Source organism: Mus caroli, chromosome 17, assembly GCF_900094665.2.
Source record: "Mus caroli chromosome 17, CAROLI_EIJ_v1.1, whole genome shotgun sequence".
Taxonomy (NCBI): Eukaryota; Metazoa; Chordata; class Mammalia; order Rodentia; family Muridae; genus Mus; species Mus caroli.
In genome coordinates this window covers 80,703,526-80,720,323 of record NC_034586.1, presented here as the reverse complement: position 1 = coordinate 80,720,323, position 16,798 = coordinate 80,703,526, and the positions used below count along the sequence as shown (strand labels likewise).

The window sequence follows — 16,798 nt, the reverse complement described above, 5'->3', positions numbered from 1 at the left end:
AGTGTATAGGAATGTCAGTTTCCAATTAAGCATTTTATCCAACTTAAATGTATGTTGCTATGAAATACAGGCTTTCTTATTTTTTAACTCCTAAGTGTTCTCAAAAGAAACATCAATCCTTTCCCATCGCTAATAATCACGTGAGTCCCAGATGCTGCAGTCTGTGAGAACTGTCTCGTCTACACTAGCACACTTGCTCACTGTGTTAGCACACGAGGGCCACACTCTTGGTGACAGATTAGTCAACAGTGCACTGCACATAGCAAGCGATGGGAAATCTTTAGACAGGAAACGCCCTTCCTTCTTTCTGTGATTTTCTAATAACGAGAAAACTAAAGAAGTTCAAGAATGAGAGTCAGGCAGTGGTGACACACGTCTTCAATCCCAGCACTCAAGAGGCAGAGGCAGGAGGATTTCTGAGTTCAAGGCCAGCCTGGTCTGCAGAGTGAGCTCCAGGACAATGAGAGATAACATAGAAAAACCTTGTCTCAAAATATGAAAAAAATTAAAAATAAAAAACTCAAAGGTTGGAGAATAAAGCAGACAACACCACCACCACTAGTGGAACGTGCAGGATTTACAGGCACACAGCCTTACATCTGACATGTTCATCACAGCACAAAGTAGCTGGTGTTTCTGAAGAGGGAGCACTTGTTCAAAGACTCCCTGGAGATTAACAACAAATAGCCGGCAGAGCTAAGTCGGTCTCACAAGCACTTCCTATGGCGACACCGACTTTAAAATACAACAGTGAATGACCCATCAAAGTCCAAGTTTTCTCACTTCTAAATTAAACTACTAAAATATATGTGCCTATTTGCATAGAAATACAAGTATGGGTGGCTATGGGTCACAAGACATACGTGTAAACAGATCTATGATGGCTATGTAACTCCTGCAGGGATTATATCTATGCTTACATATTGTTCATATGGAGAGTGATCACGGTAGCTATGCCCTCGGTTTTGAATGGATGAGGTTATTAGACACAAAGAAGGCAGGAGAGAATAAAATAGAAGGCACAGCCAGCAGACCTTCAGTTCGGGCCCTATCACCCAGCAGAAACTGAATGGGAAAGACACAGGGAAGGGGCCAGCTAGAGCTCCTGATCCAGCTTTTTACTTTCCATTGATGTGCTGACCTTGTGGCTTCCGGTTTCCACCGTAGGCAGCTTATCTGCCGGGATAAACAGCAACCTCTGTTGGAAACAGCTCACCTTCTAACTCCTCTCGAGGGCTCAGTGTTTACTCTTGAGCTGTCTTGCTTTTCTCTTCCCTCACGGCCATGGAGTTAGGGATCCAGCCCACCCTGAACGAGGGGCTGAGCTCTGAAGCGGAGGACCAGCCCCACCCATGACAATTTACCAATACAATACATTTCACACACACGCTTTGTAATGTGTTACAGGCATGCAATGCACGTGTATGTTACATATGCAATATAGGTCTCTATAGGTCTCCTGTATATAAGTACCCATAACTATATAAAACATAACTATTTGAATGAGAAAACATTTTTAAGTCAACTTGACATTCTGAAGTGTTGGGATTCTGCACATAGTATACACTCTACATGACAAAATAATGACATCATGGAAAATCTAAAAATATAGGCTATATTTCCATAATTTTCCCTTCAGCTTCTCTAAGGTAGGTGGAAATAAATATATAAAAATCTTAAAAAGCAGCTTTCCTCTAGTAACACTTGATTGCTAGTCTAAAAGATACCAGTCTAAGGCACACCCTAAAGCAGATCCTACAGTAGAGAGAATCAGGGAAAGACTAGAGCTGGATTCATTAAAAGCTCAGCTGTGACCAACCATTCCCGGAGGGGAAGATCACCGCTGTCACAGGTCAAGGATGGGAGAAGAGGTTCAAACACGTGTAGGAGGCTGTGAGACATGTGCCAATCATGGGGTCCTATCAGAGCCCAGACACAAGAGGTGAAAACTTGGAAGAAATAGCAAGAGGGGTTTTACTAATATAGTCTCCAAGATGAAGCTACAGCATTAGCGAAAAGTTCTGGTTGACACTAAAATATTGCAACGATATATAACAACTACTGGCTTATATACATTACAAATAACAGGCATTATTAACATACATATTTTATGTGTCTACATTAATAGAATTGTTTCTGAATTTTCATTATTTCTATATTCCTAGTTAGTGCTGTACTATTATTAACTATAATAATATTACTATATTAATATTATTAATATAATACAATAATATGATAATATAATCAATATTACTATTATTATTTTATATATTACCTATGTGGTATATATGTTCTGTGTATATGCAATAAATTATATGAGAAATACTGACTTATCTGTTCAGGCTATGAAAACATAGTACACTTTAAAAAAATGTAAGGGAAACTATTCTATTTCCAAATACACAGGGGATATTGTAAATACCAAATAGCTGTAATAGACGCTATGATATCCAAATTTGTTATCAGCTAAGGTGGGAAGAATCACATCTTCATTAACCATTTTGGGCGGAACATGGTGGTGCCGGCCTTAGATCCCAGAAGGGAGGAGGCAGGAGGAGGAAGGCTTGAGAAGCAAGGCCAGCATGTTCTACCTGGTGATTTCCAGGACAGCCAGAGCTACTCAGAAACACCCTGTCTCCAAAATAAAAAGATCATCTCAGTAGAAGAAAGAGACGACTTTAGGGAAACAGCACGGTGGGCTTCTCTGAGCGGAAGTCAAGGGGCCTAGCAGGAAAGGGGAGTCTGCCCCCAGGAAGAACAGAAGCAGGAATCCATGCGGCACTGTCAGACAGGGGCTCCGGGGCTCCCCTCCCCAGGGATGGGCAGAAGTGACCCTCACTGGAGATGAAGGCTGCTGACTTACACTTTTTCCTAGCTCACACAATGGCATCTCTTTCTAGGCGCCATGGGGCAGGAGCACACACATTCCCTCTGCAGAGCAGCTTGGGCATCTTAGGAAGGCTGTTCTCGAGAAGTGAGAACAGAACAGGTAAGCCTATTCATAGGACGCTTGACTTTAAGAGTCTGCTTTCCACAAAGCACAGTGTTGGGTCCTAAAGCAGTAAATAAGTCCGTGTGCCGGAGTGATTAACTCTCCGTGACACGTTTGATTCTTTCTGCAACTAACCTTGGTACCTGTGACATGTCAGCAAGCAAGCCCTTCCATAGCCAGCCCATGAAATCTAGCTTAATTTCTTCTTATATCATTGATAAGAAGTCAAATAGTAAAATACATCTCAAGATTTATAAACCATTTTAAGGTTTACAAACAAAATACAAATAACAAAAGCAAGTATAAAAATATTTTCCAATATAAGAGGAAATAAATAATTAGATATTTCAATTATTCCCCCAAATTAGGAAGACTTTTCCACATAGTTTTGGAATTTCTGGAACTCTCGCCAAGAGTAACTGAGCATAACCATGACTTGGTTTTCCATTTGGGATGGATGGCTCCACTGCATCAGGAGTGCACTCACTGGGCCTAACGGCAGAATCTGATGACTCTAAAATGTTTGAATTGTTGTTTCTGTTATTAAATAATAGTAACCTGAAGAACCTAAGCACTGGGCTCATCATTTCTACCATCAGGAGCTTCGTTCCTCACTGTAAATGTCCTTTGCACACTATCACACCAGATCTATAGGAACTGACATTCCAGAGCACCACTTCAAGCCCCATCAGGGTCAGAAGATCAGAACCTAAGGCTAGAGATAGAAAAACTTACATTTCAGCATTTCAAACAAAAACAAAATAAATTCAAAGATAAGAAAAGCTTTTTATCTTTAATGATTGGCAAATGTATTGAATATATTAGAAATAAATCGATGGAAGCATATAAACAAGTCTTTAAATGTTTATACAGTAATTCTTGGCTTTACACTGTGCTCTGAAACAGAATTATGCTTGTGGCGCCCTCTGCTGGGCTTGCCACTCACAAACTCAGCCTAGCAACACTAATAAAATCCAATCAAACTTATGTATCAAATGAAAAATTACTTTTTTGTCTATGTGCATTTTATGGTTATATAAAAACTTAACTAGTATTCACTTTAATGAGACTTTCTATATTTATCTATTAAGTGGAATTTCAATAGCTGTTCCTCATAAACGAAAGAGTAAATGTAGTCACGTATTTAAGAGTAAATCTAGTCACATAAATCGCATACATATATATGACGTGGAAGCAGAAAGATCTGGGGACAAAAGAGACAAACAGCAGAGAAGAGGAGCGGGAGAAAGATGGGAGGGAGGATGAAGGACCAGGCACTCCACATATAATATTTGCACCACAAAGTAGAATGTTGCATATGGAGCAGGAGATGACTCCGGGGAGGAAGCGCTGGCCACACAATCACCTGGGCTCACATGCCAGACTATGTAAAGGGCAGGAAGGTGTGGTGCCCATGTCTAACTCTCCCTAGAGCAGTGGGCAGCCAGCCTGGCTGCACGGCCAAGCTCAAGAGACCTTGCCTCTGTGAGTAGGTAGAGAACAGAGGAAGGCTGCTGACCTCAGCCTCAGGCCTCCACACACATGCATATACACATACAGCCACCCACATGAGCACACATACACAGCACCCATACCACCCTGACCCTCACATGCCAAAAGGTTATATACAGAAAAGTCTTAAGACACCTTGTTTTTGTTACTACATCTGTCACTTGACAATATTTTCAGGTTCTTAAGACTATTATGATAAAACATTTTAATAAACTATTTTGTTATTTTTTTCCTAATTTTTCTGGCTTTTTAGTTCAATCAAAATCATTCATTTTGGGCTGGAGAGATGGCTCAGTGGTTAAGAGCACCGATTGCTCTTCTGGAGGTCCTGAGTTCAAGTCCCAGTAACCACATAGTGGCTCACAACTATCTGTAACAAGATCTGACTCCCTCTTCTGGAGTGTCTGAAGACAGCTACAGTGTACTTATATATATTAAATAAATAAAAATCTTTTAAAAAAAATCATTCATTTTAAAACATCAAAGTAATTTTTGGTATCTCCTTTTAACTTAAGTTTGTTTTACACTAAGCCTCAACAACATAATTGTGCATACCTATAAGCCCTTTTAAACAAGCTTGAAAAGCACCAAGCACCAGGAGCAACAGAGTAGCTTCCACTTCCTGAGCATCAGGTGCGAGGACTAGAGTTCGATGGCGTCCATGAATTATATGTAGTCTTTAAGAATGAATGGAAGTCAAGTTCACAGAGACGACATAAATCACCTAAGGTGCAGACATAGCTTGTTCTGAAGTTCCCCACCAAACAACACAGAGCAGGAAGGGTGTCCTCAACACAGGAGGGGAGGGGGGGCGGCGTCCTCAACATAGGACAGAGGGGTAAGGGCTTCCTCAACACGTGATTGTTTCACTTGTCAGTGCGACAGCTAAGGGGTGTGGGTGGTGAAGAGGATGTTAGAGAAGGACAAGCCGGTGATTTACGTGTGAAGTTATACCTTGGACCATTACGAGACTTTTCATTGTATTCCGTGCTGCCAGCTAGTGGCCCTACTTCACAGTGAGTCAAGAAAATAATACTTAAAAAACAAAAAAACAAAGAAAACAATACTTGGTTTATATTACTGAATGTAAACGTCTACATTTCACATTCCAGGATCATGTTCTAAACATGTGTGCGCACGCACAAGGCTGACTTAGTGATATTTCACATTACTGCAGTGTTCTCAGCCACCATAGCATCCCTTGGCCAGTCCTTGCCTTGCTCCCAACAAAACTACAATATACACCTAAGTCAGAATTCACTAAAGGCCAGCATGAGTAAGCTGAAAGGTAACCTACTACTGTCCATGCAAAAGAAACCTATGCCATTCTAAATATTTTACAGTAACAGAACATTTACCGATCCCTTCGTGACAAAATATAACTTTTCTATGCAAGCCAGAACTAATGAAAATATGGACACAGAACAAAATTAATGTCTATGATAATACATTACCCAAGTAAAACCCACCCATTTGGTAAAAGAGTACTATCAGCAAAGTTTATCATTTAAGAATAGACAGACAATAAAGCCAGGCAGTGGTGGCGCTCGCCTTTAACCCCAGCACTTGGGAGGCAGAGACAGAGGCAGAGAAAATCATTCATTTTAAAACATCAAAGTAATTTTTGGTGTCTTCTTTTAACTTAAGTTTGTTTTACAATAAGCCTAAACAACATAAATTGTGCATACTTATAAGCCCTTTTAAACAAGTTTGAAAAGCACCAAGCACCAGGAGCAAGGCGGATTTCTGAGTTCAAAGCCAGCTTTGTGTACAGAGTGAGTTCCAGGACAGCCAAGGCTACACAGAGAAACCCTGTCTCGAAAAAAAATAAAAACAAACAAAAAACAAAATAATAATAATAATAAAAGAATAGACAATAAGTAATTATGATGTTTCCTTTTAGAAAAAATTTAGTTATTTTTAAATTTGAAACAGTCATATTTTACTAATGATTCACTGTTTTGATAAGTATTCTGTGCAACAACTTAGAAGACACACAGTTCTTATCATGAGATGGTTTTTTTTTTAGGTTTTTCTTGAATTTTTAATTTCTTAGATTAATATTTAAATCAAATCATAATACACCCGTATTAAAAATTACTCTAATAGTCATTTAAAAACACCAGAGAATAAACTGGTAAGTAAAAAAAATTAAGTTACATAATAATAGGTATAGTGTTACCCAGTGTTTAAAAAGTCAAGCTTATAAACATCTATACTTCTATTTATGAGATGTTATTTAACTGTGATGTGAACATGTTCTTAGCTGATGTCTTTCATCACATGGCATTATTTTAGAATTGCTTAAGTCAAGTTCTCAGCAGAGAAATAAATCACCAATTAATCAGTGGCTTAGACAGAGATATAATATCGCCTCTATCATGTCATTGAAAACCTGCATTTTAAGTATAGTGACATCATAAAGAATGTGTTGTGGATTTAATCAGCACCAAAACAGAAGAACACAGCAGGCAAAGCAAGCAGAGCAACTGAACTTCCCGGGAAAGTTGCGAGGGAAACAGGAACCAGAAGGAATGCCAGGCACCGGGGAGTCCAGACTTCCTTCTGATCTATACTCTGTCTCAAACACACACATCGCCATAAAGTTTTGGTAAAACCTGCCATACCCCATTTAGTATGCATCTCCTACGGGGTACATTCTACAGCGTAAAGTACCAGGAATTTCTAATATGCATGTGTATATGTATGCATGCATACATATATATAAAAGATATGCATCTATGTGCATGCATACACATATGAGTATAAACACATGGTTAGTATAATAAATACTAGGGCAGAACTAAAATCTGGTTTTAAAGCCCTGGGTATATTTCACAGTGAGCATGTAACTTACAAACATTTCCGGTGTTGTCAAAGCTGGTAAGCACGTCTTCGACATTCAAGGGCCCACTATTGCGCCTGCAAAGGAATAAAAGTTTATTTAACGTGTCTAAAATAACAGCACTTCTAATTCTTCTTTAAATCTGAGAGTATATTGTGATACAGTCAATACTAATGAACCCTACCGTATTACAGCTTTAAAACAATGTCTGCCCACTGGAGGGAGAAGGGAGACAAACCCTCAGATCGTGCTCTTCAGAGCATTTCATGTTACAGCATTTCCTGATTACAATCAACATCTACAAGTGCTATCATTTGTACCATCGCTGCTTAACGGAAAATAATCTACAGTTACACACAAATTCTTAAAGGTGAAACTTTTATTCAAGGCACTGAATATGACCTATTGATTCTCTCTTGAGACAAATGAGCTACAACACACAAGGTGATTCTTTTTTCTTCTTCTCGCAGAGCGTGTTGGGCGAATGGGAGTGGGGGGTAGAGGACAGAGGGGGAGGGCGGTTTTGATGGTGCTTAACAGAATGTGGAAAATGTTGAAAGAGGACCATGTCTGGCTGTACGTCTGACACAGACAATAAAAACTGCACAAGCCAGAGTTCAAAACTTCAGTGAGTTGCAGAACAAACATTTATGCATTTGACAAGAAACAGAATGGAAAGATATAACAAAGGTTTAAAAAGGGAAAAGCAACAAGGAACAAAGCAGATCCTTACATGTGACAAAGTGCACTTCACTTGGCTCCATGGTCTATTTCTTAGTCAGACAGAACAAAAAGTCAAGTCCTATGGTGTTGAGTGGGGTCAGAGAGTTGAACTTTGTAAGGTCCATCTGGCCCTTCGGTCCTCTACAGGCAGCATCCTGGATGTGCTGGGAATGGTATATGGTTACTTCAAACTCAAGGAAAAAATACCTGGAAAGGCTGCTATGTGACTACACTGCTTTCAGGGTTGAATTTAGTCACAAGACTAACCATTCCTCACAATGTCTTAGGAGTTATAAACAGTGTTAGGTAACAGCATAATACATGGGCCACCCCTTGACCACAAGGATGATGCACCTGCCCTGTGACAGCAGGCAAATGATAGCATCCAAATACTGGACGCTCCGAAACAGCTGCAGACTGAGCTGTCTTGTGGGGATGAACTTCAGGGGTGTGGGCTGCACTCCTCTGCTTGGTCCTCGTGGGGCCAGCACTAACTTCCTGTCCATGTTCAGCTGTAAGGCCAGTGGGCTGCACTCTTCTGCTTGGCCCTCGTGTGGCCAGCACTAACTTCCTGTCCATGTTCAGCTGTAAGGCCAGGGAAGTGAACAGTCTTTAGGTTTCTTCTTAAAGGTGAAACTTGTTTTAAAAGAAACAAAGCACACAGAGAATTTTAGAATAAAGCAGAGCCGAGCGAATGGGCCTCCAGAGCCAGCCACAGTAACACAGAAGTTCCACTAAAGCAGTGAGCGCCACAGTTTGCTAACGGGACGCAAAGACTAGTGGACCACCAGCTCTGCAGTCCACGGCCGGCAGTCCACGGCCGGCAGTCCTGAACATTGATCAACAGGTCAGCCTGACTCTTGGCATCTACCCCTAACCTGCCCTCTGCCTCTGTTAGCTCAACTCGCTCCACTCAGCCCTTCACATATTGGGTTTGATTATTTGAATCTTAATAAGGGAACCAGTGGCGATAGCTGGAGTTATAGCGCTATAATCTTCTACATGCCCCCTCAGAATTGCAGCTGAACCCACTTTAGGGTGTTTTGATTGTTTAAAATACATTCATCAGTAAATCACCTGACATGCATTTTATCAATATTACCTTAACTTCATCATTAACATTTAATACAAATGGGGGCTAGAATGTATATGTATAGATAGATGGATAGGTAGATAGATAGATGTAATTATATAAATATCAATAGAATAGTAATTACATTACTCTTTCAGAAAAAAAGAGCTCGTATTTCGCTCCTACCATTTCTCTGTCAGTGAGGCTGAGGTTGCATAAAGCTGTCTGCAGTCATAACTAACCATAAACGCTGGGATACAAAAGTATCATAATCCAAAGAAATAGTCACCAACCAGAAACCAAAGCTTCCGTATCATAATATGATGTTTGTAGATCCACCTCAGTGACTATGAGGGTCTAGGGATAGCAGTTAATTACACTAACATTACTGAAACTATAATATATGCAGTTTTAACATCTAAAACACAGGACGGGGGCATGGCATGGCTCAGACCGCAGCATGTCCCAAAACACATCAGCAGCATATGATTACTTTGAAGATAATAAAACATCAATATCCTAATGAGCAGTTAATATTTTGGTACACACTCATCAAATCTGTTCTCTATACTTTGATAAAGACTGCTGTGCAATTCATGTTTTTTATAATGCATCATAGTTTTCAACATTCAGTAACATCCTGTAACATGAGCTCTTTTGTTTGTTTGGTTGGTTTTTGTTTGTTTGTTTGTTTTTTGTTTTTTTCCAAGACAGGGTTTCTCTGTGTCGCCCTGGCTGCCCTGGAACTCACTCTGTAGACCAGGCTGGCCTCGAACTCAGAAATCCGCCTGCCTCTGCCTCCCAAGTGCTGGGATTAAAGGCATGCGCCACCACTGCCCGGTCTGTAACATGATCTTAATTAACTGTTCAAAAGATCAAAGAGCTCCTGTGAATGACTGTGACTATCTGCACCACAGTTACAGAACACAGATTTCATGTTGGCTTTTATCATTTGGCTCTATTACACATGCTACTATAGTGGGAATAGTTGTAGAATATCATCAACCCTGTTTCTGATGACTTCACTACCCAACAACAACAACAACAACAACAAAAAGCCTGTAACCCAGCATTCAAAAAGCAAGGTTCAGGGCCTTCTTGGCTATGTGGAGAGGTTGAATCCAGACTGAGCTAGAGACACTTTCTCAAAAAAAAAAAAGTAAAAACAAAATCACTGAATTTCTTTATGGCCTAAGAAAATCATTCTGATTCCTTCTCTCCCCTCCCCTCCTCTCTCTTCCTTTTCTCCCTTCTCCTCACTCCCCCACGCCCCCGCCCCCACCCCACTCATCCCTTTGAACAACACAATCAGGATAAATCATTTGAAATTAAATCTGAGGCAAGAGCGTGTTGCAAGTGGTGGACTGAATGAAAATGGTTCCATAGACTCATAGGGTGTGGCACTTTTAGGAGGTGTGGCCTTGTTGGAGCAGGTGTGGCTTTGTTGAGGAAAGTTTGTCATTGGGGGTTGGCTTTGAGGTTTCAGATGTTCAAGCCAAGCCCAGTGTCACTCTCTTTTCCTGCTGCCTGCAGATCAGAATGTACGACTCTCAGGCACCTCTCTGCCTGTTTGTCACCATGCCTCCAGCCATGCTGACAACAGACCAAACCTTCAACGAAATGTTTTCCAAGAGTTGCCATGGTCATGGCATCTCTTCCTAGTAATAAAACCCTAAGACAAGGCCTAACAACTTCCTCTGAGGTTGAAACATTGGGTTCTGCAGTCCTTAAACAGCAAAGTAAACAACCCAAAATAGCTTCTGCAAGTCCCTGAAACTAGGAGTAAGCCAGAAGGAGTTTGCCAGAATAAGGGGAAAAAAAAAAAAAAAAGCTGCGCTTCAGAGAAGACTCTCAGACAAGCTGCAAAGATGACTGAAACCAGCCCAGCTTCCTGGAAGACGCACAAAGCAGCCCAGCTACCGGGAAGACGCACAAAGCAGCCCAGCTACCGGGAAGAGGTTTAGACCAACTGAAGTACCTGAAACCCACACTCTCCAACCTGTCAAGCTTACAGGCTGCACAGTAGGCTCCAATTTCCCAGCTTTTGTGAGCTGTCACCCATGCTGATGTAGACTGTGGTGATCCTGCTGTCTCTCCATTTCTGCTCCTATAAGTAACCCCAATAAAAATCACTGGCTCACCAAGTTGGACTTCAGTAGCATCTGTACTTTGGTCTCTCAGGGGCTCTCTCTCTATCTTGGTTGAGCAGACATGTGTGCATATCCCCAGGAAAAGTTTTGTCACACAACATAACTGGCACCTGCACAAGGGACACCACAGAAGTGTTGGAGAGGAGTGAGTGCATTTGGCCTTAGCTGTAAGTAGCAAGGCCATATGCCTGAGGCCGGGAAGCTTGAATGAGATGCATCCATGGAGGACACTCCAGTGGAGTTGTCCTTTCCCATGTAGTGTATTAGTGTGCCTTTGTGCTACGTCAGCAGTTGCTGCTTCTTGCTTTGGGTAGTGAGATGGGCAATAAGGCTGAGCCATCAGGATTTGGAGTGACTATGGGAGGAATCCCAGGGTGGCAGCCATCATCTATGTGATGAGGTGGCACGCCTACTTGATGAGTGGAATCCACCACAGGAATATGGAGTTGCCCTGAAAACAGTTAAAGGTTTAGAGGAAGTCTTGCAGTCTTTAAGATTAGCACACAGGGTTGATTGCCAACAGGCAGAGGATACCTGACCTATGTTGTGCGTGGTTAGCAATGCATCTGAGGCTGAGATGTTTGTGGAAAGGAACAACTGCAACAAAGGGGAGATGCAGCAGCCTCCTCTGTGCTAGCCTCTATCTAACCTGAGGCTAGTAGGTAAACAAGAGGATGAGAGAGCTGGGGGCTTGCTGCTTTTTTTTTTTTTTTTTTTTTTTTTTTTTTTTTTTGGTTTTTCGAGACAGGTTTTCTCTGTGTAGCCCTGGCTGTCCTGGAACTCACTCTGCAGACCAGGCTGGCCTCGAACTCAGAAATCCGCCTGCCTCTGCCTCCTAAGTGCTGGGAGTAAAGGCATGCGCCACCATGCCCAGCAGGCTTGCTGCTTCTTAAGGCTTGTAAGCAAGAGGGAAAACAAAGTACAAGTTAAATTCATGCTCAAAAACCCTCACTGGGGTTCAAGGACGTGGAACCCATGGGAAGATTTAGAGAGTGGGACAGAGGAGAACATGGTAAAAGCAATAAAAGATACCCCACAGATCCAACTTGGTAAGAAAAAAATTTAGGGAAATGACGATGCCCCATAAGATGGGCATATTAACAATGGTGTAATGCACTGGGCAGTGGTGGCTCATGCCTTTAATCCCAGCACTTGGGAGGCAGAGGCAGGTGGATTTCTAAGTTCGAGGCCAGCCTGGTCTACAAAGTGAGCTCCAGGACAGCCAGGGCTACACAAAGAAACCCTGTCTCCAACAATGGTATAATGCAAGGAACTGTGGTAGTGACCGAATATTCAGCACCTGAGCTGTTGGAAATAGAGAAGACTTTTTTTTAAAGCAAAGGGCCTATTTTTGCCTGGCTTGTGCAGCTGTGGAAAATGGGAGCTGATAGGTCCAGTCTGACTGCTGTGGAGACAGAAAAATTGAGTAATGTGATTACCCATCCCTCCCTAAGGTAAAGGCTGTATAACCTGCAATACTATGAGGAGATAAGTCCCTAATGGACCCAGCTTATCAGAGTCTTTAGTGGGGAGAACTTTTGGGTCAACTTCTAAAAACTTGGTAGGAATTTGACATTGGGCCAGGACAACAAAGTAGGCTTCAGGCAAGAATTTGACTTTGGACTAGGACTGAAAAGTAGGCTCAGATATCTTGATCATTCTGATAAGCCCCTAGAAACAGAGATCATGGGATTTTTTTTTATTGCCTTGTTTGTTCCTTGACTATTTGTGTTTATTGCCTTGTTTGTCCTTTAACCTAGAACTGAACTTATTATTTGCATGTACTTAAAATGGTATAAAAGCTGACTGGTTCCCACATGGGTCAGGAGCTCATCTTGAACTTAGAGTTTCCATTGCTATGGGAAAACGACATGACCAAGGCAAGTCTTATAAAGGCAAACATTTAATTAGGCGCCTTACAATTTCAGAGGTTCAGCCCATTATCATAATGATGGGAAGAATAATAGTGCCCAGGAAGAGAGGGTGCTGGAGGAGTCCAGAGTTCTACATCTTGACTAGTGGGCAGTAGGAGACTGGGTTACACTGGGTACAACTTAAGCATATGTGAGACCTCAACGTTCAGCCCCAAAGTGACACGCTTCCTCCAACTAGGCCTCACCTACTCCAACAAGGCCACACCTCCTAATAATGCCCCTCCCTACAGGCCAAGCACTCAAGCACATGAGTCTGTGGAGGTCATTCCAATTCATACCACCACAGTGCCTTAGGTGACTCCATCTTGGACCAACCTAACACTCCTATCTGAGATGAGTAAATACATGTGTATCATTTCCCTAGGAAACACTGTCACACAACAGAGTAGGATAGAAAAACCGTGTGCATATTACATACTATTAAATGTTAAAGCCAGGAGCTGGGATAACTTAAGTAAAATGCCTACATTAAAAGTCCATACTATTCAAAGTTACTACTGCAACTCTGAGTTAATACTGACACAAAATTTGTCCTTGTTGAAAGCACTGTCTTAGAGTGCACACTGTGATATTTTTAAGTTGTATAAGGGTGGGGAGACAGGAAGTCAAATCTCACAATTCTACTTATAAAAACATGAACAGTTAGCTAGGCACACTCCCTTAATCCCAGCAACCTGGAGGCAGAAGCAAGTGGATCTCTAAGTTAGAGGCCAGCCTGATCTACAGCGCAAGGTATAGGACAACCAGGGCTATGTAAAGAAACCCTGTCTCAAAAGCCAAAAATAAATAAAATTCGGCCGGAGCTCTGAGTAGACCTTCGGCCCGAACTCTGCAGCCATCCCACAACACCCAGAGGAAGCTCCACTCCCAGGCACTCTAACATGCGGAGGATCACAGGATTCCAGGATCCCAGGATCCTAGGAGCTTGGTCACACCAGGAACTCAGGGTCCCAGAAGCAGTTTGACTCCCAGGAGCTCTGACACACCCAAGATCTCAGGATCACAGGATCACAGAATCACAGTATCCCAGAGACAGCTGAACTCTAAGGAATTCAGACACAACCAGGATCACAGGAAGGACAGGCTCCAGTCAGACATAGCCAGGGCAGGTAGCACTAGAGATAATCAGATGGCAGGAGGCAAGCATAAGAACAGAAGCAACAGAAACCAAGGTTACTTGGCATCATCAGAACCCAATTCTCCCAACATAGCAAGTCCTGGATACACCATCACACAGGAAAAGCAAGATTTTGATCTAAAATCACTTCTCGTGATGATGATAGAGGGCTTTAAGAAAGACATAAATAACTCCCTTAAAGAAATACAGGAGAACACAGGTTAACAGGTAGAAGCCCTTAAAGACAAAACACAAAAATACATTAAAGAATTACAGGAAAACACAAACAGTTGAAGGAAATGAACAAAACCATCCAAGATCTAAAAATGAAAATAGAAACAATAAAGGAATCACAAAGGGAGAAAACCCTGGAGTTAGAAAACCTAGGAAAGAGATCAGGAGTCATAGATGTAAGCATCACCAATAGAATACAAGAGATAGAAGAGAGAATCTCAGGGGCTGGAGAGATGGCTCAGAGGTTAAGAGCACTGACTGCTCTTCCAAAGGTCCTGAGTTCAAGTCCCAGCAACCACATGGTGGCTCACAACCATCTGTAATGAGATCTGATGCCCTCTTCTAGTCTATCTGAAGACAGTTACAGTGTACTTACATATAATAAATAAATAAATCTTTAAAAAAGAAGAAGAAGAGAGACTCTCAGGTGCAGAAGATACCATAGAAAACATTGACACAAAAAAAAAAATGAAATGCAAAAATATCCTAACCCAAAACATCCAGGAAATCCAGGACACAATGAGAAGACCAAACCTAAGGATAATAGGTATAGAAGAGAGGGAAGAATCCTAACTTAAAGGGTCATTAAATATCTTCAACAAAATTATAGAAGAAAACTTCCCTAACCTAAAGAAAGAGATGCCCATGAACATACAAGAAGTCTACAGAACTCCCAATCTGTAGAAATTCCTCCAATCACATAATAATTAAAACACCAAATGTACTCACCAAAGAAAGAATTTTAAAAGCAGTAAGAGAAAAAGGTCAAGTAACATATAAAGGCAGACCTATCAGAATTACACCAGACTTCTCACCAGAGACTACGAAAGCTAGAAGATCCTGGGCAGATGTCATACAGACCCTAAGAGAACACAAATGACAGCCCAGGCTACTATACCCAGCAAAACTCTCAATTACCGTAGAAGAAGAAAACAAGCTATTCCAAGACAAAACCAAATTTACACAATATCTTTCCACAAATCCAGCCCTACAAAGGATAATAGATGGAAAACACCAACACAAGGAGGGAAACTACACCCTAGAAATATCAAGAAACTAATCTTTCACCAAACCCAAAATAAGATAGCCAGACAAATATAATTCCACCTCTAAAAACAAACAAACAAACAAACAAACAAAAAACAGGAAGTAACAATCCCTTTTCCTTAATCTCTCTTAACATCAATGGAATCAACTCCCCAATAAAAAGGCATAGACTAACAGACTGGATACATAAACAGGACCCAGAATTTTGCTACATACAGGAAACGCACCTCAGTGACAAAGGCAGACACTACCTCAGAGTAAAAGGTTAGAAAACAATTTTCCAAGCAAATGGTCCCAAGAAACAAGCTGGATTAGCTATTCTTAATACCGAACAAAATCGACTTGCAATTAAAATAACACACACAACTATGATTTATATGAGAAGACACTTTGATTTAGCAAGAGATGCATGTTTATAACAAATAAATATGTTTAAGAAGAAGCCAAGAAGCCAGGCAGTGGTGGCACACACCTTTAATCCCAGCACTTGGGAGGCAGAGGCAGGTGGATCTCTGAGTTCAAGGCCAGCCTGGTCTACAAAGTGAGTAACAGGACAGCTGGGGCTATACAGAGAAACCCTGTCTCAAAAAAAAAAAAAAAATCCCCAAAAAACAAAAAAGAAGAAGGAAGAGGAGGAGGAGGAGAAGAAGGAGAAAGAGGAGAAGGAGGAGGAAGAGGAGGAAGAGGAGGAGGAGGAGCTGCCTCGCCAAGAAGGATGGGATCCACATGAACACAGTACCAGTAACATAGACAACCTGAAGAAATGAAAACAGAACCAAATATTCCAGACTATTCACCTCATTGTGTCAAATGACCCCTCCACAAAATGGTGTTCAAGTGGAAAAGACAAGATATCAATTTACATTTAGGTGTAGCAGATTCTAGTCAAAACATTCCAACAAGTCTCAAGTTATTTTGGAAACCTGAGTATATATTGTCCTCTAAGACTTTTACAGTCCTGGGATGGAATGAGGGCAGTCTTCAAGCTATCCATGTTTCCCAAACTAACTTGGGATATCCATGGTATCTACCCTGGAATTGACTGAAGTAAACACATTGGAACTTCTTTGTCAGATGTTGAAAATCTAGAGAAGAAAACCAAATAGCAACATCATATAACAATTTATAGTTACCAAATTACACCAGATTTTCAAAGCACTCTTATAAAGATC

At 41.3% G+C, this 16,798-nt stretch overlaps 1 protein-coding gene across 2 annotated transcripts in view; it reads right to left on the bottom strand.

The window, feature by feature from the left end:
* Camkmt (calmodulin-lysine N-methyltransferase) overlaps positions 1 to 16,798 on the bottom strand; it is a 365,021-nt gene that overhangs the window by 332,387 nt on the left and 15,836 nt on the right. For both annotated transcript variants that reach the window (XM_029471134.1, XM_021185739.2), the window contains exon 3: positions 7,362 to 7,426. In XM_029471134.1, the coding sequence (XP_029326994.1) occupies positions 7,362 to 7,426 (65 nt within the window). The remainder of the gene's footprint in view (positions 1 to 7,361; positions 7,427 to 16,798) is intronic.